The following is a 25,000-nucleotide window of genomic DNA, read 5'->3' as shown; positions in this document are numbered from 1 at the left end:
TTGCTGGGAAAGTGGCTGCATGTCCGTGACACTACACGCAGCAGCGTGGCTGCTACAGTAGCTCTCCCGGACGATTGAACTGGGGACTCAGTTGTCTGTTGTCCTCATACACTGCAGCTGGCGCACCGCTGCATGCGAGGCACTAATCTTGTCGGTTAACGGTTAATAATCGGTTAACGAGGGTCGGTTATCGGTTCATTTTTTTTTTTTTTAAATAGTGTCCCTAGTTGCGAGCATAGACTGCTTCTGACGGGAAATTACATTTGGTGTAGCTCTATTGTTGTCCGGGTGGAAACAGGAGAGCTTATACTATACACGCTGTACAGCGTCACAAACAGGTTGAGATAACGAAAAGGAAAAAAAGATGTGAAATTTCCCATAAATTGGGAGGAATACGTGAGAATTGTGACTCCGGGAGGAAACTGGGAGAGGGCGATGTAAAATGGGAGTCTCCTGGGAAGATCGGGAGGGTTGACAAGTATGCTCTGTGTTGTTAATCGGTGCTTGTTGTGTCCTTTTAAAGCTACCTGGCTTAATAGTATGACTAGTTAACTTAGTAGTCATATCAGCAAAGGTTGTCATGTGAATATGGACATAAAAACACTGAAATGATTTCATCAATTAATAATAGCAGTGATGTTGAAAGATGGTAAATGGACTTGCATTTCTATAGTGCCTTTCTAGTGTTCCTACCACTCAAAGCTCTTTACACTACATGTCAGCATTCACCCATTCATACACACATTCATACACTGATGACAGAGGCTGCCATGCAAGGAGCCAACCTGTCCATCAGGATCTAATCTAGATACTCATTCACACACCGATGGCTCAGCCTTCGGGAGCAGTTTGGGGTTCAGTATCTTGCTCAAGGACACATCGACTAAGCCAAAGCCGCCCTATATAAGTCTGTAAATATAGCTTTTAAAAAATGAACAAGAAACCAACTAAACATTTTGGTCAGCACCAAAAAGTATTCAATTGAATTAGATATAATTCATTGAAATTGCAAATATATAAATGACAGAGCTTTTCTCAAACACATGCAATACATGTGCAGTACTGATGAGGATAGGGAGACAAGTTGAGGTAAAACTCATCTGTAATGCTTTCAGTCAGGATGAGGAGTCAAATTAAATACACTTTTCTGTGTACTGCACTGAAATATCTTGTAATTACATGTAAACGCACGCTGAAGCTCTGAGAGTTCAACTTACATGACTCACTTCTGTCAGATTTAAATGCCGGCTGTTGGAAAACATCCCACTGGTTTGAAGTCAGGTGCATGTAGAAATTTGTCATGTAGAAAAAGTGCCTTAATACTGAGTGGCAAAGCTTACAGAAAACATGCCTCATGTTGCGCTATTTAGAACTGACTCAATGTATCCAAAGCATTGCTTTTATGTTTCTCTTCTTGGCACTGGCTTATTGTCAGCCATAGTATTATTGAGCACATGTGGTTTTATCCACTCAAAGTATCTGTACTTCTTCAAATTTCCAGAAAATAATGATCAATGCAGTGAAATAGGAGGATCTATCTATATACAATCTGCCTTTCCCTTAAATAATAGCCATTTAAAGTATCAATATCAGGACTTGAAGAAATGTCTCAGAAATAAAGTATTTGCAGAATGCATTGGAATACTAGGTTTTTCAGAAAGCGGCGCTCACCTCATGGTGCGAAGGTCCCAGCCTCGTATGGCTGTATCATTCGCTGTGGCGAGCTGGCTGCAGTTGTGGTGGGGGCTCCATTTGCCCGAGGTGAACTTCAGCTGACCTTTGCCCTCCAGGGTGGCAGTGCTGGAGACCTGCAGAGGAGAGCAACACCTTCATTACCATCTCTGAGCCGGGACGTGAATTTCATCCAAATATCTGTGACAGGCTCAGCCAGTACGGTGCACTCAATCAGCATAATAAGGCATTATTGGAAGTCATTTTCTCTGCAGGCCACACTCAAGACTACAATTGTTCGGTATGACTCTGTAGTAATATTTTGGGCATTACTGGCACACCAGCTGCCTGCAGAATTATGCCACGCTGAAACATGTGCACTCTTACTGACATAGTTTTAAAGGTCTAGTTTGTAGGATTTAGGGGGGATCTATTGGCAGAAATGGAATATAATATTCATAACTATGTTTTCATTTGTGTATAATCACCTGAAACTACGAATCGTTGTGTTTTTGTTAGCTTATAATGAGCCCTTCATATCTATGTAACCTCACCGCTAGATGGACTAGGCTGTAAAGATGGACGACATGACAGCTTCCCAAAAGTGAAGCCGAAACATCTGGATTGCCCCCTGGTGGCTGGCTGCAGTATAGGTCATAAAGCCCGCCCCTTTCATGGTAGCGGATGGGACATGGGCCAAACTAAAAAGTCAAAGTACACGTCAACTACATTTTCCCCAAAGATGCTTTCTGTCATTTTAGGTAGTTCTGATCACGCTGATGTTCTGTTTGTTCATGTGTTCATTTTTCTGATAAGTTTGGTTATAATTAGTTATTTGATGCTATGAAAAGGGGGTGAGACGTCAAGATTGACAGCTGTGAAGTAGTGGCAGCCGGAGGCTCGGGAAATGTATGAGAGAGATGTAACTTAAACTTTCCATAACTGTCACAAGTCTGTGTAATAGAACGTGTCAGTTTGATCATAAATGTAGATATAGAGGCCTTATGGTTAGTTGTTGTGTCTTCCTAGCTAAAAAGCTACCGTGGTGTTAATGTAGCAGCTAGGTGGATCACGCTAGCCAGCTGCGGCTGTGTTCGGCTCTTGATTGGCTCGGGTGTGCAGGTCCTCGATACGACAGTTCCAACCCCCCGATCACTAATGCACAAACTCTGGCTCCAAATAACGTCAAAATCTCAAGATGGCAGCTCCCATATCCAAGATATTTTGGCTTCACTTTTGTACATTGGGAGGAAGTGGAGACGCGTTGTCCATCTATATATACAGTCTATGGATGCCACTAAATCCTATACACTGGTCCTTTAAGGGCGCTTTCACAAGCAATTGTCCTTTTGGCTAGTCCCAATCAGAGTAAAATTTAAACTTTTGGTTTGTTTTCTATCAGACCAAATTTGCTGAGGTGTGTACGAAGGAGCTAATTTATCATTTTAGTTTCGAGAGCTGCCACTTCTATACAGGGAATCGCAGACTTTGAAATGTTGCTGCTGAAGTGTTTTCACTTTGACTCGGCACTGATCTACTGTGCTCACGAATCCCTTCTCCAGTTTATCTCCAATGACTTTATAAATGTCACTATTTTTGAAGAATTTATTAAGCATATTCAGTAAGTTCTCTTTGTTAATCTGTCGTTTACCTGTGTCCATCTCAACAAATACCCGCACAGGCAGCCTGCGTTTTGGTTTGCTTGGAATCGGTCCGACCACTTCTCGCAAGCGGCCTCGGTCCGGTTGTTTTGGTCCACACCCCGAACAATTACTGCGTTCACAACTGCCCGAACGAACTGCACTAAGGATTGAACCGCACCAGAGTTTGATTAAAACTGACTAAATGTTGGCTTGTGAAAGAGCCCTAAGACTCAATACTAAGCTGCATTATCAAATCAAATCAAATCAAATCAAATCAATTTATTTTTGTATAGCGTCAAATCACAACAGAAGTTATCTCAAGACGCTTTATATATAGAGCAGGTCTATGACCATACACCATAGTTTAGAGACCCAACAGGATCCACCAAGCGCACTGTGGCCAGGAAAAACTCCCCGATTACTGGGAAGAAACCTGGAGCAGAACCGGGCGCAGGGCGGGCGGCCATCTGTCGAGACCGGCTGGGGGGACAGATAGATAGAGAGAGAGTGCGAGAGAGAGAGAGAGAGAGATAGATAGAGAGAGAGAGATAGAGAAGCAGCCACAATAGCAGTCTAGCAGCTGTAATAGCTAATACAAGTAGGACTGATAACACAAAACCAATAGTGGTGGATGGAAAGAGTGATAATACAACTATCGGAAAGCCAGCACTGTCCAGCATCTCTCCTCAGTACGTCCATGTGTATTGGTGTGGGACGTCCCTGCGATCGATGCCCGTGCGTTGGTTCCTGCAGCATCAGCATGCTTGCTGGGAGCTCTTGATGTCTTTGGCAGTGATTGAGAAGTGTTATTCTCCAGGCTGCCACATTGTCACTAGGTGTTGGAAATCCCTCGTTAGCATTGGTAGTCCCTCGTACAGACGTAGTTAATTAGGGATGGTAGCAGTTGGTGTCAAGCAGGCACCGACGCGGCAGCAGATGCAGCCACAATACCGGAGACCACCAAGATCCAGGTGAAACCCTGCTCCAAGTGTACCCATGCTCCAGGTATAACCTCGCTCCAGGTGTGACCCCGCTCCACGGTTAGCTGCGAGACAAGGAGGCACAAGGACTCCCGGGAAGGAATGAAGTTAGTAACAACATGGACATGGGACATGAGTATATACATAAGGAGAGGGGAGCTTATTCAATATATGTTATATTAACAATTGATCAAATTATTGTGTGTAATGTGAAAGGAGTTGCTCGTAGAGACAAACTCACCGAGAATTGTTCTGCAGTTCCCCTCTTCACTACAGAGCTTTTTAGTATCTTTTAGCTCATTGTTTTGGTTTTCTGGCCTGCTAGTTCTACTCTCATTAACCTCACTGTCAACAGCAAGCAGTGGTTTTTGGAAAAGAAAGCTCAGAAAACCACCAAATGTTAGACAACAAAAGGTCAGATACAAGCTGGTAAACATTAGCCTGATAATTCCATTGAATTCATCTAGCCTGATAATGTGTTCATTTCTTTTTGGGGGGATTTTTTTGTCTTGTTTTGTCCTAACCAGACAGTAGCGGGTGACGTATCTATCGCGCCATCATCATTTTCAGTTGACACCAAAGCTGCAGTAATGGCTGCGAGGAACAGTTATCTTAACGAGTTTTCTCTTACAATATCTTAATGGGGTTTTTTTTCCCTCCAACTGGGGGAAATTTGAATTTTGAATTTTGAAACTAGTCTGAGATGTGAGCGGCAATTCAGAGGTTTTGGAACCAGTCGAGCTCAACACCATGGAGCTTTTAGTAGCTAGATATTTCAGGAGTTGGTGGAGACCAAAACAGAGCTAAAAGAAAGTGAATATTGGACTTAAGTTTTCCACAGAGACAGAAATATGACTTCTAATGAATGCTAATATGGCGCCGCTGGATGAGTAAATAGGCAACTGTATGCCAACAAGTTAGTCATATTGAATTCTTTTGTGATGTCAGATGTTGTGTTTTCAGCATGTTAAGTTTTCACCAAAAGTCCCAAATATCAATGAATGCAGCTTTAAATGACCTGTTACGATAGAGAGTACACAGTGATAAGACTGGATAATAAAGTAAATTAAAATTCCATGTTCCACAAAATTGAGCTTTTATCACAAATGCAATGATACGACCATCCCCAGTAGTGTTATTAATATTTTCTCAGAATCTGCTCGGCAACTGTAGCTTAGTAAATAAAAAGTGGATGTTCTGACAATCCCTCTTCATAAGCAGAACCACTCTCCTGCCTGCAGCGCGCTCCAACATATGGATTAGAACGTTCTGTTCTCATTCCAATGCCCAACAGCAAATCAGGACCTGTACAGCCAGAAGCCCCCAGTGTGGGCACTGGGAGGGAGGCCACAGCATGCACCTGTCAGCAGACCTACTGACCCCTGGCTCTCCTTGGTTCCATAGCACGGATCTATACACTAGATCGCTCAGAGTTACTTATGGATCAACTGTCGAGTCGAAGATGAGCCCTCGGAGGATTGAAGACTGATGAGTGTTGAAAGCTGAATCAAACTAGCCTCTTTAGGCTGGTTGAAAATCATTCAAATTTATTGTAATTTCTTAGGTATTTCAACAGAAAAAAAACATTTAACTGACAAAACGTCACTGAATCCACAAATGAGAGCAGTTTAGCTGAAAGGCAGTCAGGTTAAACTGACTGCCTTTTATTTAAGGCTTTTCAAACAAGACGACATGCTTGTGATTGGATATTTATCAAACCTGCTTACGTATATTTCACAGGGCAACAATGAAGGTGAAATTAATCAAAGTCAAAACACTTCAAGGACTTTGAATTATAAAGCATATCACTTCATCAGGCTACTTTAAAAATGGAATCCAATTAATTCAGCAGGCTGGCTTTGGAAATGATTCTCTTTCCCTTAAACTATGATGCATCTAACGATTCTAAAAAGCATCATCACACTGCTCCATTTTCTTCTGCTTCTCCCATTCCTCTTCCTCTCTCTCTCTCTCTCTTTCTCTCTCTATCCCGTCTCTGCCGGTTGGAGCAGGGATCATCGATCGCCCCGTCACCACACAGCTCCCTGGTACACTCTCATTATTTCAGCTAGAGAGGACAGAGGCAGAGCGAGCAAGAGAGAGACAGGCCGACAGAGCAGCAGGGAGGGAGGGAGGAAGAACAGCAGATAGGATAAAAGGAGGGAGAACAAAGAGGGTAAAAGAAGAAAATAAAGGAAAAATAAAAAAAGGAGAGAAAAGAAAGGAGCTGCAGAAAGATGGCAGAGGAAAGGGGACAGATAAAATGGGACAGGGAGAGAAGCAGGGTTTCCTCAGTTGTCTTGATGTAATATCCCATGAATTTCCCATGGATTTTCATGATTAAATCAAAAAGCCTCCTACTTTTTTCCTTTTTTTAATATCAGGTTAAGATTACTGAGCATACCGATCATCACCAAATCACACATGTTGCAACTTATTTGATTAAAGGCACATTGAAATAGCAGTTAGAACACCTTTACATTGCAGATACTTGTTTTTGGCAGGACTGCAGCCCTATCAACACAAAAGTCTGTCACTGAGTGAGTGATGAAATTACACTATTGGTCGGTGGATTGTTGGATTATCCCCATCCCCTGCCTTCGCAATCAATCATCTGATCCATACATCAGACCGGCACATACAGGTACTTTGCAAAAAGTTAAGGCCCCGCCCCCTTTTGGGGGATAGAAAACAGAAGATCCCACAGACTTCAATGCAATTTGACGAGTGTTTGGATTGTGATTTTGACAAGTTCGTATGCATTCATCTCTTGTTATACAAACGTTTGTTTTATACACGTCTAATAATTATTCTGGGATCTTGCCTGAACCTGAGCGTTAGTGATACCTTAATAAATGAAGTTGATCACCGCCATGTCCCTTCAGTCTTCCCCCGTCCAACACAGAGGAGGATATTACTGATCCAGACATCTCTACATATCTGATTGAACCCTGTTAGGCTGAGTGTTGTCTATAAATAACCAACGTGTTAATAACCAACTGTTTGATCTATAGGCTTTTATTGAAGAATTAGTTGGAGATGACAGTCTCCAACTAATAACTAAACTAAACTCAAGCTCACGTTAGCTAGCCATGCTAGTCACCGACACCAGCATCATTTAGCCATTTACCTCACTAACAGTGAATATTCACGTATCGTAAGAGCCTCAGATGTCAGTGTGAAAGCCTCGTTAACCTGCTACACAACAGCTTTTCATAATTTTCTCTCCTGTGACAGTGAGTTTCTTTCTCCCAAAAGGGAGCGCAGCCTCGGAGAGGACGCCATGCTGGTCTGGTCTATAACTTGGAGCCATAAAGCCATGCTGGTCTGGTCTATAGCTTGGACAACAAATCAGAGATCGGCGTTTTTGTTTTTATTGCTGGTGCAACCAACTACACAGCACCTCTTCAGCATAGCGTTATTACTATTAGCGGTTTGTTTAAAATAGAAGTTTGGAGACATGTTTCAACTTCTTCTGTTTACTCTGTTAACGTCTATGAGGGACACGGGATTGGTTTCCCTGAAAGGGGGCGTGGTCATGTGAGCCTACTCTGGATGACGTATTGCCGGTCTGATGTATCCTGTGACTCTTCAGTACTCAACCAATCAGAAATGTGCAAGCTCCGCCCCAAAGTTCCTGAACTTTCGGAAAGTACTAACCCCCAACCAGGGACGGGGGGTAAAATAAATGTCCCCGGAACATAATTTTGACCCTGGTCCCTGCTGTTGACACACAATGAGTTCCTCTAAAGGGAGGAAAGTTCCTGCGGTCGAAAAGGGGATATTGTAACTGGTCTCCTGCAAGAAAAAAAACGACACCATCTATTGCAAAGAATATTGAAACAAGAATGGATCGACCTGTGCAACATACTCTGGTATCTTTCTAAAACACATTCTCTCTCCCAACTCGTCAAATACCGCCGCTTGGTCAGTGCCCCTCAGCATCGGAGACCGTCGCACGGGGTACGTTACTTGGACGTTACTTGGACGGACCGGAGACGGCGTGTCAATATGAGCGCGTTACATGCATAGTGTCCTTTCAAAATAAACTTCCGTTTTCACAGACAGTTAGGTTTAGACAACACAACGGCTTAGTTAGGGTTAGGAAACGGTCGCGGTTGATGTTAACTTCACTGACTTGGCTCACGTGACTCGATTCACGTGACTGACAATACCAACGAGTTACCAATTCCACGTCCGCCCGCCCTGAATGGACTCTCACGCTATTAATACTACGTCACTTGCTCCAGCCATCGAATTGCTCCATGGGTGGGTTTACATTGGAGTTAGTTGAAAGCCCCGGTTTGTCGCATACTGTTGCTAAAGGGTATCTCCGTTTGTTGGTTTCCGCTGCCGAGGGGCACTTACCAAATGGCGGTATTTGACGAGTTGGAAGTGAGAACGGGTTGCTTTCTACAAAGTCTGCATTTGCTGATCGTCCCCGAATTCTTCAAAGAATTGATCAAGTTACTGGACTTCCTCTTGACAGAAGGATAGCTCTGCAAACTCTGTGATGAGTGGGAAGCCTGGAGTAGGACACACCCTCTCTGCGACTACCACTAGTGGTGCAACAGCAAAGCCTGAGAGCTCCGTGCAGCCCAGGTTCCCAACTTTATTAAAGCACTAACCAAATTAGGAGCCCTAACAAGGCAGTACACACAACACTAGGGGACGCATTCATTTAGGACGCAAGCGGCACTAATGCAAAGCTATCTGTCAAATAGCCATGCGTTGATGCTTTCTCTAGACTCCGGAACAGAGAGTGTGTGTGCGTGTGTGTGAGCAGATGTGCAGGACAAGGTGTGTGGGTGTGCTGTGAGCCGGCGGAGATGTTCTCACTCAATTCCACCAGCGATTCTAATTGATGAGCCATGCACATGCAGACACACACACACACACACACACACACACACACACACACACACACACACACACACACTCACACAAATCTTCCTTCAAACAATGCACACTGGTAAGCTTATGCACATGATCCTCTCTTATATATGCATACACACACTCACGCAAACACCCACACCGAACTCACACACACACACACACACTAATCTAGGCCAGGCCCTTGAGAGAGAGACACATCCACACTGCAGCTGGACACGGCTTGAGATGAACACATCACCCTCTGACAGATAGAGGGAACGGGAGAGAAGAGAGTGGGATGAAAGGAGGGAGGGAGATTAGCATTCTCATCAGCACAGGAGGAATTTGTCTTGGCTGCCAAGCTCTTTCTCCTCTTTTTCATTCCCTTTCTCCTCATCAAGCCCACCCTTTCCTTATCCATATCTCCCTCTTTCTCCCTCCTAAACTCCATCTTTCCAATCAGTCGGCTCCTCCATTGCTCCCTCTTTCTCCATCCTCCCTTTCTCATTATACTACTTTCTCACCATTACTTCCCTCCTCTCTCCTTCTCCCTCGATACAGGATTTAATAGCTGTGTTGTCCAGTGTTGGTGTCAGAGGATAGAATCAACCACCCCCGCGACTCTGTGGTCCTACTTGACCTCACACTGGGGTCATGGCGCAGGGGGCGCAGGGGACACACACGCACGCACGCACACACACACGCACACAGACACACACACACACACACACACACACACACACACACACACACACACACACACGCACACACACGCACACACACACACACGGACACACACACACGGACACACACACGGACACACACACACACACACACACACACACCGCCACATTTAGCTTGTCGGACAGGATGATATGTTCCAGTGTAAATGTTGCAGTGTGGTTGGTCATGTTCCCGGCCAACTGAAGAATGCAATGCAAAAAACAAAAAAATTTTTTTAGAAGTAGCGTGATTGTCACTCAGTGCTAAAGGCTCAAAACTGAAAAGCTTTAAAGCTTCAGTAGTCAGTATATATTTTTGGCATCATTGGGCAAAAAGTCCATAATAACCTTTCAGCATATTATAATTCAAGTGTTCTGAGAGAAAACTAGACTTCTGCTCCTCCTCATGGCTCTGTTTTCAGGCTTTAGAACATCTAGCCTTGACGGGAGACTTTGACCAATCACAGGTCATTTCAGAGAGAGCGTTCCTATTGGCTGTTCATTCAACAGAGGTGGCTGTCAATCACAAAAACGTTCTCATTTTACAGCTAAACAGTACACTACAAGATGTTTCTGAAAACATGTGAGGAGAGAAATAGGCATTACAGTAACAGAATATTGATTGATATTTGATCAGCGCTGCCTAGTTTGACCGTTTGATCGGAGAGTTTGCGAGTGATTGACAGCTGCTCAGAGACTGCTCTGATTGGTTGTTTTCTTTCGGCACGGTGAAGTCTTGCAAATGCTAAAGAGAGGAGAAGTCCCGCCCCTTACGGCGGACCACCACGGGACCTTATTATGGAAAAAATATGTACAGTTGTCAACGGCGAGAGATTCCCTCTGAAATCCCATTTGACTTGCGCCATGAATCACACATCTGATGTTTGTCAATGTAAAAGATCATTTTGCAAGTCAAGAAAGTCTCAGTTTGTTGTAAAACTGTTGAAGTATCAGACTGTGAAAATACGTCGTTAGAAAGACGACACATCCTACAGTGTGGTAGTGACGTCTCTCTCTCTGAAGCTACGATGTCTGTGTGTTTCCTACTGGGATGAACTCACATCAGCAACGGGTCTGATCCTTCTTTCTCTTCCTCACTGATAAAAAGACCAGGAGTCACTGATAAAACACATCAGGTCAGATAACGGTTCATCTGTGTGTGGAACATAGCTAAGTTAGCTAGCTAGCTAGTGTTGGTGACGTATATTGTGCGAGACGAGAGATGTAGTTCACTAAACTAAATGATACTACGTCAAACTGGGACTTTCTTGACTTCCAAAATGATCTTTCAAATTGACAAACATCATATGTGTGATTCATGGAGCAATTCAAACGGGATCAAAAATGATTTGTCTCTTGCTGTTGATGACAGTACATATTTTTTCCAAGATATGGTCCCATGGGGTCCACCAGAAGGGGTGGCACTATGAGGAGGCAGAGGAACATGTTTTCTTCAGATTACCTGTCTCATGCACTACTGTCAGGATATAGTGACTGTTGTAAAAATAACTTTTTATCATATTTGCTCAAAGTTACCAACTGCAACTTTAACGATGATATAGGTGATTTGTTAAATTAACATTAATCAATCATAACAAACAATAAATATACAAACATACTCCCAGTAAACACAGATATGAATCAGTGGACAAATAATCATCATTAGGTAAATTCCAGTATAGGCAAGAGGCAACAACTGACTCCAGATATTCAGAATAGGTTTACCACCTCAATGTCAACATGACAGTAGGGTAACATTATGTGTAAAGATGTTTGTAAAATTCAAGAATGTGTGTATGAATTATGTAAAATGTGTGTAAAAAAAAGCCCTATTGGGGATTCTTAAAGATGCACATAGTACATATGTAGCCCAAAGGGAAAGGTCTGTGTGCATGTAGCAATAAATTAAACACATTTTAAAGCAGTTACAAAACTTTTCCGAACTTCAATTTGCCAACAGAGCTGGAAACTGTCAGCTCTCAACAGAGAGAGAACAACGCTAGCTTGAAGCTACTAGGCGTAGTAGGAACAAATGTTGCTCACAGGCCAAGCTGTGAAGGAACAGAAATGAAAACGGCAGACTTTTCATTCATCCTGGAACATGACGGACCTCTCCACAATTCACTATTTACTCTGCGTATCTTTCTAACTGCCTGGCAGTGGAATATACAACAGATAGCTCCATCTGGTGAACAATTGAAATCACTGCATTTTCTGTAAATCAGGGACAATGTTAAAGCAGCAGTGGGTAGAAATGGAGCAAATATGATTGAAAAAAGTGATTTTTATAAAACGGTCATATATATATCCTGACAGTAGTGCATGAGACAGGTAATCTGAAAAAAATAATGTTCCTCTGTGTCGTCCGGTGTCGTCTGGTGCTCCTAATGACATCTGCAAGATTTCACAGACGGGAGGAAAACAACCAATCAGAGCTGATCTGGAGTCTGCTGTCTCTGAGCAGCTGTCAATCACTCACAAACTCTGATCAAACTAGGCAGCGCTGATCAAATATGAATCAATATTCTGTTACTGTAATGTCTATTTCTCTCCTCAGATGTTTTCAGAATCATCTTGTAGTGTACTGTTTAGCTGTGAAATGAGAACGTTTTTGACCCGGCAGCCATGTTGAGATCAGTTGAGGTAATACCAAGCACCGCCCACCAGCGGCCAATAGAATCGCTCTCTCTCTGAAATGACCTGTGATTGGTCAAAGTCTCCCGTCAAGGCTAGATGTTCTAAAGCCTGAAAACAGCCATGAGGAGGAGCAGAAGTCTAGTTTTCTCTCAGAACACTTGAATTACAATATGCTGAAAGGTTATTATGAGATTTTTGCCCAATGATGCCAAAAACTTTCTGCCTACTGCAGCTTTAAATGACCCAAAATATAACTCATCATTTTGATTTGAACCTTGATTAATGTAATGAATAATCAATAATTCATCAATTCATTGAGAACATCCCCAGCAGACACATGCCGACAGAGTGAGAGATTGAGAAAGAGAGGGGCGAGCATGTGCATGCATTTATCCAAACTGAGACTAGAGATTTTTCAAAGGGTCAACCTACTGAGATCACATCAACACACACGTCTACACTCACATGCAAACACACACACTTGTATCTATTAGGTGTGTGACCTGGCTGCCCTTTATGTGAATCCCTCAACGAGCGCATGAATTACCAATGACCCATCTATATTCTTCTTCACTCTCTAATGGACCAACACACACACACACGCACGCACGCACACAGACGACACACACACACACACACACACACACACACACACACACACACACACACACACACACACACACAAACGACACACCACTACTCTATTACTTCTTACTCACACACATGCACACCTGACACACACCATTATCTTGAGTCTTTAAATACATAATGGGCATTTTAATTGCAAAGCCGGCGGGTTGGAGACGGGGAATTTACAGTGAAGAGCCTCTTCACCTTGCATTAGGAAGGACACAACTACAAGCGAACTGACCAAAAGTACTTACACACCGGTTACACAGTGATCCATTCATTTTTAGCCTTTTAAAAGGCCATTATTGTGTATTTCTGCATAATAGGAAGAAGACAGAACTGAGTATGAATGCATTGGAAAATGAGTTCAGCCCTCTGACAACAGCTTGTGTTTGTCCCTTTCCTGTTTCCTGTTATACTTCTACTCCACAACATTTCAGAGGGAAATATTGTATTTTTTATTCCACTACATTTATTTGACATTGTTTTACTTTTCAGATGAAGGTTTTACATAAAAAAACATACGATACGCTTATGAAAAATATGCAGCAATAGGCTATTAATCAATCCCAAACTATAAAGTATCTAAAATGGCAAACATTACAAAGCTCATAATAACACAATAATATAATATATGAAAAATAACAATCTGAAAGAAGCCATTCTGCATGAGTACTTTTACTGTTGATACTTAATGTACATTTTGATAATAACACGTCTGTACTTTTACTTGAGTAATAATTTGAATTCAGGGCTTTGACTTGTAATGAAGTGTTTTCAGTAGCGCTGTCCCAAATAACATTTTTCGGTCTTCGAAGCATCGGTGAGAAAATTCAAAGATATTTGAAGCTTGGCGATGCAGCGCAGCAGGCTGACATGTTCTTCTGTCTGTCTGTCTCCATCTCCCCAGTTTCAGTGCCGCTGCCGCACTACCGCACACAGAAGCACCTCTACGCACAACAAACGACGATATCCATCTGAGAATAACTACTAATAATTCATGTTGAATATGAATAATGAATAATGTTGTGGGATTATACCTTATTTTATGGGCTATTTTGGGATTTATACTTTATTATTACATACTTATACAAAAAAACAAAACAAAAAAAAAAACAAGCATTTGAATACTGATTTGGAGGTTGATTACCATGGCAACGGTCAAAGCTTCGGAGCATTCGACTCAGTCCTAGTTTTAAGACAATGGTATTTCTGCTTTTACTTCAAATAAGGATCTAATAATAGAGCCTGGAGCCCTTTTAGACCAAACAGTTCCAGGAACTAAACTCAGGCATTAAACTGGGACTTAAAGCTGCAGTGGGTAGAAATGGAGCAAATATGATTAAAAAAAGTTATTTGTATATAACGGTCACTATATCCTGACAGTAGTGCATAAGACAGGTAATCTGAAAAATATCATGTGTCCTCTGTGTCCTCCAGTGTCCTCCGGTGCTCCTAACGGGATCAGCAAGATTTCACAGACCGGAGGAAACAACCAATCAGAGCTGGTCTGGAGCCTTGCCGTCTATGAGTGCCAGCTGTCATTCACTCGCTAACTCCAACTAAAAGGTCAAACTAGGCAGCGCTGATCAAATATGAATCAATATTCTGTAATGTCTAGTTCTCTCCTCACATGTTCTCAGAATCATCTTGTAGTGTACTGTTTAGCTGTAAAATGAGAAAGTTTGTGACCCAGCAGCCATGTTGAGATCAGTTGAGGAAATAACATGCACCGCCCACCAGCCGGAGCACAGCCAATAGGAACGCTCTCTCTCTGAAATGACCTGTGATTGGCCAAAGTCTCCCGTCACGGACTAGATTTTCTAAAGCCTGACATGTATTTTGGCTAAAACCAAACAAATGAAAAGAAAGGTCTTGCCAGGATCATTTTTCGAAGAAACTTAAATAATTTTTTTCATCTTTGAAAAAGGGTGAAAAAAAAGGTTTTGCCTTTCTTTTTCTGGTCAAGATCATTTTTGTAGGTGTTTGTTGTTGTCGTTGTTGTTGTTGTTGTTGTCAGTGTCTGTGTATCAGCGACATTCAGCCATACACACTCCGGCCCAATAATTCCTGAACCTGTGGAGGGTACCGGCCCCGAAGCAAGCACTTTTTAGGCACGAGGAAATATTGCACAGGAACTAAATTTAGTTCCTGGGTCTTCTGTTTGAAACGCAAGTTAAGTCCCTTCAAAAGGGTTTTGTTCCCCTGGTGAAGTTCAGCAGCATATTAATGCCCATGGTTTTGGAATGTGATGTTCAACTATCATATATGGGTATAATGTTACAGAGTCCACATATTTGGCCATGTAGTGCAGTTCCCGTACATTTCATGTGAAACACAATGTATGACACCAGCAGTAGCATTACTTCAGTGCACTGTGTAAACAGATACAGTAAATGACTTTTCTCTTACTTATTAAACAAGACTATTACTATCACTGGGGGAGAGACTTGACCAGAATAATATTAAAGTGGCCACATCTTATAAACCTGCCCAGATACTCCGTGTATGTAGGTGTAGGTGTAGGTGTAGGTGGGTGTGTGTGTGTGTGTGTGTGTGTGTGTGTGTGTGTGTGTGTGTGCCTGTGGGTGTGTGTGTGTGTGTGTGTGTGTGTGTGAGAGAGAGAGACACAGAATGAATAGTGGACACACTGTTGTCGCAGAGAGAGGATGTGTGCGTCTGATAACACCAAGACGATATGGTGGTTATCAAATAATGAGTTAGCTATTGTGTGATATGGTGTGTGTGTGTGTGTGTGTGTGTGTGTGTGTGTGTGTACTGTGGCTTACAGTGTGTGTGTGTGTGTGTGTGTGTCTTACCGTGGCCTGTGTGGAGCTCTCCTGCAGGTCCCAGAGTAGTGCGTGGTTATCAGCCAATGAAATCACACGCTTGCCATCCCCCATGGGCTCCCACAGCACGCTGTACATACACAAAGACACGCACACACACACACACACACACACACACACACACACACGTACACACACACACACACACACACACAAAAACACAAAGTCACAGTCAATTAGAATACAGATGTTGGTCAGACATGCATACAGGCTCAACTCCATGCTGCAGACTGCAGTGGAATGGAGCTGCTTGGTCAGATTTCACATGACTGCTAAATACAGCACCTTGTACAATATCACAGCTAAACTGATTTTAAACATCTGCATGCATTTCCAGGTCATATCTGGGAATGCATTTCCAGGTCATATTTGGGAATGCATGCATCCTGGATGTACCGTGTCAACAAGGACATTACAAAATGTTACACATTATACAGTTAAAATGTTAAGGTTGGCGTTCTGCTATATTTTCATTTTTGTCATCAAATTCCATTAAAAAGGACCAAAACCTAAAAAATTGTTAGTTTGTCCTTATGACTTCCTTACCCTGTCTGTGACACAGGTCAAAAATATGGGGTTCCATACTTTAAAGGTATAATATGTAAGAGTTGTTGGTTGCGGAGGGAGAGAGAGAGAGAGCAGTGATGGTGGAGCGAGCTATAGAGTGAATGAAGAGAGGGAGAGGCGTTAATGAGAACAAAGCAGTGAATCAGAGAAATACACATTCTGTGATTGTTTCACGGCAGTTACGTTCTAAAGCACAAATAAACACAACCACAACTGTGCACAACCCTGCAGGCAGGTGCCACGTTGCCGGATTTTGAATGAATGCAGCTAAAGGGCAGGCTACTGTCCGCTGTGGCTCAGAGCTGCTCTCGGTCAAACTCAAACTGATACACCGACAGATAAAGGAGCAGTGGGAACACTGGAGGAGCACATGCACATAAGAACACACGACCCGTCCTCGTTCGTCAAATACAGCCACTTTGTATCTGACAGAGCTAAAGGGGGACCTGTGCCTCGGTATCAGATGCCGAGGGGCGTGACAAAGCGGCCATATTTGACCATCTGAACGGGCTGTACACCCTGACTGCTGTTATTGGCTGGGGGTTACACCCCCACGTGGGGCACAAAATCTCTTTGCTGAAGCCCAGAAATATCCTGAACACAGCAAAATAAGAAGAAAAGAGAAAATCCAGGCAGAGAGGAATTCTTTTTTTCCATTATTTTCTAGGACATTTTTGCATATTATACCTTTAAAGCACTCAGTAATTTCCTAAAACATACTACAGCTTTTAGAAAACGTTACTCTAACATAAGGAAACACACTTGTTGGGGACTATTATCAGTGGCGGATTAATCCACATTTGGTGCTCTAGTGAGTTTCTGTGGCAGCAGGACGATGTATGTGGGATTGAGTCAAAATAAAGTCCAGTGTGTGTGTTCATGGTGATGAAGGAACATGTCAGCCAGTGCAACAGTCTGATTCATTGATGTGTTTTTAATAGTTTTTGAATGATGGAGCTCTATGGCACAGAGGCTTTGATACACACACAATACCTGATAGCAGGATCAATTCATTATTTTTTTTATGACATTTGTTGACAATTATTAAACAAGATGAACAGTCCACAGCCACGCCAGCAGCTCTGAGAGGCAGATCTCAGGCACAGCAGTGATTTGAGCTAAATGCTCATGTCAGCTAGCTCACAATGACAATGCTAACATGATGATTTTAAGCAGGAATGTTTACCATGTTCACTATTTTAGTTTAGCATGTTGACATGCTAACATTTGCTAATTAGCACTAAACACCAAGTATAGCTGAGGATGATGGGAATGTCATATTTTTTTACAGTTTATCTTAGTTTAGCACAGATAACCTGGCTCTGTCCATGTACAACTTGTTTGTTCTGTACATAAACAGAAATTTTAAAAAGTCCATTTGTTGTTTCACAGGGAGTTACGAGTTTTCTTAGGGAACTACTGTACTGGGTGCAGTGACTGGGTGTGGCCGCCAGCAAACAAAACCAAAACCTGTGCTCACTGACTGTATCTAGAAACCTGTGCTATACCCAGACACACTGCACAGAAGTACTGGGCTTTTGATATTGATCTTCTCCTCTCACTCTTATATATATATATATATATATATATATACCAAAATGTTTAGCTATTCATTTAAAGGGGATCATGAAAAACTCACTTGTTCAGTGCTTGTGCTCATACATGTGGGTTCCTACCAACCCACAAACTGTGAAATAAGACGACCCAGTCAGTTTTTTGTGGGCCGCCGAGATCAGAAAACATGTGACTCAACAAGTCATTCAGATGTGGCTCCCCTTCATGTCACATGCAGGCTCATTAGAATGTACCGCCCACAACTTGAGAACTACCTTTGCAATGGTGCACCATATTTTTCTCGAAAAGCCAATCAGAGCAGATTTGGCTTTTTAAGGAGGGGGTCTTAAACAGACTAAAACCAACGAGTTCTCACTCCCAACTCGTCAAATACCGACCTTTGGTAAGTGCTCCTCAGCATCGGAAAGCAACGCACGGAGGCACCCTTTAGCAACGGTATGTGACGAACCAGGCTTTCAACTAACTCCAATGTAAACCCACCCAAGGCGTTATTCAACGGTCGGAGCAAGTGACGTAGTATTAAAAGCGAGAGAGTCCGTTCAGGGCAGGCGGAGAGGGGTGGAGGACGGGTCAAACAAACACAAGACTTTCAACCAGGAGACCGCTGTCCGTGTCCCGTGTGAAACTAAAAGTAATGTTGACTTATTTTGTCATGTAAGTCATTGGTCAAGTGACTCCTCGGCCTGTGAGTCACATGAGTCGCTAGTCAGTGAAGGTTAACGTCAACCACGACTGTCTCCTAACCCTAACTAAGCTGTTGTGTTGTCTAAACCTAACGTCCTGTGAAAACGGGAGTTTATTTTGAAAGGACACTATGCATGTAACGCGCGTATATTGACACGCCGTCCCCGGTCCGTCCAAGTAACGCAAGAGGGGTACCCCGTGCGACGGTCTCCGATGCCAAGAGGCACTGACCAAGCGGCGGTATTTGACGAGTTGGGAGAGAGAATGTGTTGCAAAACGGAGCGTTTCAGACAGAGTGTGAATACAGGAATATTCAGACAGACAGTATGAGAAAAATAATGTTTGTTTTTTTTAACATTACAGCATGTAAACATGTTCTAATAGAAACACAAATACGAGTATGAACCTGAAAATGAGCATGATATGTCCCCTTTAAGATCAATATTTCTATATTTCCCCAGTTCTTCTAAATTTCCAATTTTGTAGGATTCCAAATACATTTCCTTGGTTACTATACAATTATTTCACATTTTGGAAGCTTCTGTATCTCAGACTTAGAGTAGGTGTCAGTGTCACTAGCACCAGCCAGAAGAGTTTGCTGTTGTTTCATTGTTAAGTTGTGTGCGTGCAGTTTGTCATGTTAAGTGATTTCCGCATAAAAATGTCCTTCAAAAAGTGTGACGTTGCGTGGAGCATGTTTAACTTGCACAAATTAGGCTGCAGCTGCTAATCATTAATTGCTCAAGAAAGTGACATACAACTGAGCTCTTTGCGTTCAGCACGAAGTACTTATTGGAAAATCCAGCAGCCCAGTTCTGTCAATCCAGTGTTGAAACACAGCAGTGGGTACAGGGTTGCCTCAGTGGTGTGAAAGAAGTGGTAGCGTTTACTGCATACTTAGCTTCGATTCCTCCCTGCATACTACTTTCTGCAGAGTATTGATTCCTCACGGCATGCTTCTGGAGTTGTGATTCTCCACTGCGCTCTACTTAAAATATGCATTCTGTGCGCAAGCCATAGGGACCTAACCAGGCCTGACACACTGGAGCCAAACTGTTGCTTTATACATCCCTTGGTGTTGATCTGATCACTTGTATTCTTTTGTTGTTTGTTCTTCTTAGTTTGGAGGTTTAGCAGCTCTGCAAAGTAGGCAGAGACACAACTCCATGGGATAAGAAAGAGGACACAACCCAAGTGAGAAAGCAGTGCTTTTAACTCTGACTCCTGTCGGCTTTAAAAGCAATATGTCAGTGCAGTCAGAGACCCGGCAATAAGCTAAACATAACCTTGGCCTGGAAAAGCTGCTATATGCTTGTTAAGGGTTTGCTTTAAAAAAAAAAAGAATCTGTGTCTAATCTGGGTTAAAGGATGTAAAATGTCACAGAGGTGCCGACGTGGTCTGGCTGAAGGTTTGGATGTCTGAGCCCATCACAGCTCTAAAGCTGCTGTCACTGCTTTACGAATTGATGCCATTTATTTAAGGAGTTCATCCATTAGACAACTCCATTTCCTTGGACTCATTTGTCAACTTGAAGCAGCGGCAACAATGCCTAGTGTTTGAGAGGCAGCGTGTGTTATAGAAGGTGAGAGTGTTCGTAGGAGATAAAAGAAATGACAGCGCAAGGGGAGGGAAGTTGAAGTTTGCTTTTGGATTTCATCCAAGTTTCAAATATGCATGGTCCTTTAGAAAAGGTGGAGTGGAGAGATGGAGATGGAGAAGGAGAGGGAGAGGAAGAGGATGAGGGAGGCAGAGGAGGGAGAGAGGAGCCGTGTTTATAAGGGCTGTAAATTCATGACTGCTGAGGGACAGCTTTTACTGCCCTCCTGAGAGAGAGAGAGAGAAACACACACACACACACACACACACACACACACACACACACACATCATTTTGTCCCCTAAAGAGGACACCTCATTGACTTACATTCATTTCCTGCAGATGTACCCAACCCTTAAAGGATAGCTTTGGGTTTTTAAGTTGATCTTATTTAGGAGTGTCAAAGTTAACAATAAATAACACATTAACGCAAATTCATTTTAACGCTAGTAGTTTCTTTAACGCATTAACGCAATCGATCTTTTGAAGGTTGTACCTCAGTTTTAAAGCTAGAGTCAAGGTACTGGTATCATATGAAACTAGAAAACGGGATCTAAGGGATCCATTCCAACCATGTCATACTAGCTTGTTGTGAAGGAGGCTAAATAACGCTCCAAACTTACACTACATTTTGGCAAGGTAAAACTGTCATGGCCATTTTCAAAAGGGTCCCTTGACCTCTGACCTCCAGATCAGTGAATGTAAATGGGTTCTATGGGTACCCACGAGTCTCCCCTTTACAGACATGCCCACTTTATGATAATCACATGCAGTTTGGGGCAAGTCATAGTCAAGTCAGCACACTGACACACTGACAGCTGTTGTTGCATGTTGGGCTGTAGTTTGACATGTTATGATTTGAGCATATTGTTTTATGCTAAATGCAGTACCTGTGAGGGTTTCTGGACAATATCTGTCATTGTTTTTTGTTGTTAATTGATTTATAATAATAAATATATACATACATTTACATATAGCAGCATATTTGTCCACTCCCATGTTGATAAGAGTATTAAATACTTGACAAATCTCCCTCTAAGGTACATTTTGAACAGATAAAATATGTGCGATTAATTTGCAATTGATCACGGATAACTATGGACGATCATGTGATTAATCGCGAACAAGTATTTTAATCGATTGACAGCCCTAATCTTAATACAATATATGCCATGTGTGTATTGAAAGTTGTTGTAATATGTTTTGCTGTAATCAGTCCTTCTCTCCATACTGGCCATGAAGGCATCTCTTCCAAACACAACTACATTGTAGACGATGGGAGACAAAAAACAGATCTCATTTTGTGCAAAAATGTTTTCCTAAATTCAGCTGAAGCTAATATGAAGCCAAACCAAGCTTCATCATTAAATACATAACAACCTGGATGAATAATTTGAGAAAAATATCTAATAATTATTTTTTCACCGGCGTTGGTTTGTCTGTTAGCAGGCTTGCTCCAAAAGTCCACGGTGGATTTGAATGAAATCTTTTGGAGGAGTGGGGTGTGGCACAATGAACAATCCATTAGATTTTGGTGGCGATCCGGATTCAGGAATTTTTTTAATGATTCCGATCAGCCTGAGCATTAAGACCACAGGGTATAACACATGTGCAGTGTAACTAATGACGCATTGATGACGCGTTGATGACGCGTGACCCCGCCTGATTCTGAGAGCAGAGAGATACGTGTGTGGATGTGTGTGCGGGAGCTGCTGGCCGTCCGCGGTGAGAAAGAACAAAGAGTTAGATGACAGGATGAGAGACAACGTAGTGTAACGTTATACAGACATAACAAGGCTGCTGAATGAGAGAGGCGTCCGCCGATACGTTACACGGAAACACACCGTGTTAATAATAAGCCGACCACCTCACGGTACCGCCAGCAGGGAGCTGTGATCTGTTTTTAAAGTCAGGCACCTTGGCGGAGGTCTGCACTCTCCGAGTGCCATTCTAGTTGTATAATAATGTAATGTATAATTAATTATCATGCTGTCGGTGATGTGTCTGTGTTTTTGTTTCCGGTGCTCTGGACAGAGCTGACACCTGCCCGCTCACTCTCATCCCCAGCTTTCTGGAGCTTTGTACCCCGCTGTTGCCTGGCAAAGGTGGCAGTGTTGGTGGTAAGGAGGTCTCTGGGGACCGCTGGTACAATAACCTTTTATTTGATGTTAATAAAATGTACCCGAATTCACGAACATGTAGGATATTGCTACTGACATTCCTGTAATCTTATATCGGCTGTATTATCCGTGTGTTTACGACGTGTTTCTTTGCATACAGAGCAGTGAAGTGAGGTCTGATCACAAGTGGTCACTCATGTGGAGACACATTCTAACGCCAGGTGTGAACAGACGTATATAGAGCTGTTTACTTGTGATTGGATCACCCAAGACGCATGTTAATGCCAGGTGTGAACATGGCCTTGGTCCAGATATCCACTGGCTACACCGAAACATCAGAAATCTTGTCTGTTGCCTCCAGAGGCTAAATCGTCATCAGACCGATAGCCGATAGAACTGTATGCCTCAGCCTTACCCTTACCTTTACTAAAAACAATCAACCCTAAAAATCAAATGGTTTAACTTGTGATGACCAGCTTGCTGTCCCCATACTGTGACAGACTGATCAGATTCATGTCCCCACAATGTGATTAATACAAGCACACACACACACAGCTTACTGCTGGGAGAGTCACTGCAGCTCACAGACCTTATAGATGGAGCCTGCAGCACGTCAGATACCACCTCGCTTTCTCTCTCATGCACTCCCAAACACATAAATCAGCACACCATAGGACCAATTAAAATATACTCACCACTTTGAGATTTACACACTGTATGCTTCCCTGTAGTATCAATTAATTTGCGCAGGGGCGAGAGGAAGAGGGAGAGGGAGAGGCAGTACAGGTGTACAGTATCTCATATTGCCTTCCCCTCATATTAAAGAATATACGTTATGTGCATTTGACCTTGAGCTCTGCAACAAGCTGGCACACTGGCTACTGGAATGGTATGTAAATACTGTCGGGGAGAGCTATGGAGGTTTTACAGCCCCATATATCTAAGTCCGGGACACAGATGCACTTCTCTCTCTCTTTGTCTCTCTCTATGGCTCTTGCTCATCAGATTGTTACCCGTCTTCGCTGTGCTTTGCATCCATATGAGTTTAATCCCAGCCCCTTATATACAAAGCCAACAGCCAACACAAACAAAGTGTGTGCCTGTCTTTCCTCCTTCTGGGTAAGATTTTAGCATGGATACAGGGACACCAATGGTGGTGGGTGTGTGTGTGCTGCAGTTTGTGAGAACCAGCTTGAGTTTTATTTGATCAGAAGGAGGATATTTTTTGCAAAGTGCCATTAGTCTTGTAGTGGTGAGGGTTGGTGTTAAAGGATAATCTACAATGTGGGTTCTTTTTACGTAGTTTTGGCAATCACTTCGAATGTTTATGATAAAGATGTACTAATCAAAGTGGGGATGCATCGATCCGACTTTATCAGTCCCGATAGTGATACCTGGGCGTTGGGTATCGGCCGATACCGAGTACCGAGCTGATACCAGTGTTTAATTAATCAGCTGTATGCCTCACAGGATGGAATTGACTTGATCATTCTTTTATATGTAAGGCAAAATCAGGCTGGACTTAAACAATACTTTCCTAACTTTGTAAAACAAAATGTGACAAATAAATACATAGATATACATTTACTGAATTATAATTTATTATTAAAATAATAAATTGTACACCAGCAACTCAAGTGGAAACCTTGTTAATGCAGCAACAAATTGGTCAAAACTCAAACAAGAATTAAAATTCCAGTCTATAATGTATATAGTATATAACCATTGAATTGGATTGAATAGATCGACTCCATTGTCACCGATACCCGATCCAGTTGTATGAGTCAGTATCGGCCCGATATCCGATCCAGTATCGGTATCGGTGCAACCCTACACTGAAGTAATAGTTGAGATCTGGGAACATGGTGACTACAAGAAAAAATGACTGGGCAAGACAAAGGAGCAGTCAGGTGATGACAGACAGGTTAGCCAGATTATCTGAACCACGCCATTAGAAAGTCAAACCAACTGAATGCACAAACACACACAACGATACGTATAGTAGGTCAAAGCTTGTTGTAGAGATGTTAACACATTCCTCAGCAATTAGATGAATGAGTAGAATTGTAATTAGGGCTGGGTTCTGATCGCAGGTTCCATTTTAGATTTGGTGTTCTGTCGAAGGCTGTTTCCCCATCAGTTTGTGTTTTTCCTCAACCTGAGCCTAACTTTACCGCTAACCGCAAACATTTGTTTTTCTGAGAGCTTAAAGACAACCCAAACTCATCCTAACTCTAAACACAGAGGGCGAAAGGGAACAGGCTTCGACACAACACCAGTTCCTGGTTAGTGAAATACCCAGATTCACATAAGCTCTGACAATAACACATCTCTAATTAAACCTTTTATCTCTCCTTGCTTGTTTCTTATTAGTAAAGAGCAATGTAGAAAAGGTAAAGGTAAAGGACGAGCGTGTGGCATTTAGGTGGATCTATTGGCTGAAATGGAAT

The 25,000-nt window shown here is 42.5% G+C and overlaps 1 protein-coding gene across 2 annotated transcripts in view; it reads right to left on the bottom strand.

Moving 5' to 3' along the window:
• eipr1 (EARP complex and GARP complex interacting protein 1) overlaps window positions 1–25,000 on the bottom strand; it is an 86,862-nt gene that overhangs the window by 35,729 nt on the left and 26,133 nt on the right. For both annotated transcript variants that reach the window (XM_074659975.1, XM_074659977.1), the window contains exons 5-6: window positions 15,978–16,077; window positions 1,672–1,808 (exon numbers count right to left, since the gene is read on the bottom strand). In XM_074659975.1, coding sequence (XP_074516076.1) covers window positions 1,672–1,808; window positions 15,978–16,077 — 237 coding nt within the window. The remainder of the gene's footprint in view (window positions 1–1,671; window positions 1,809–15,977; window positions 16,078–25,000) is intronic.

Source organism: Sebastes fasciatus, chromosome 15, assembly GCF_043250625.1.
Source record: "Sebastes fasciatus isolate fSebFas1 chromosome 15, fSebFas1.pri, whole genome shotgun sequence".
Lineage (NCBI taxonomy): Eukaryota > Metazoa > Chordata > Actinopteri > Perciformes > Sebastidae > Sebastes > Sebastes fasciatus.
Note: the sequence above shows the minus strand (reverse complement) of the source record. Positions and strands in the feature narration are given on the sequence as shown.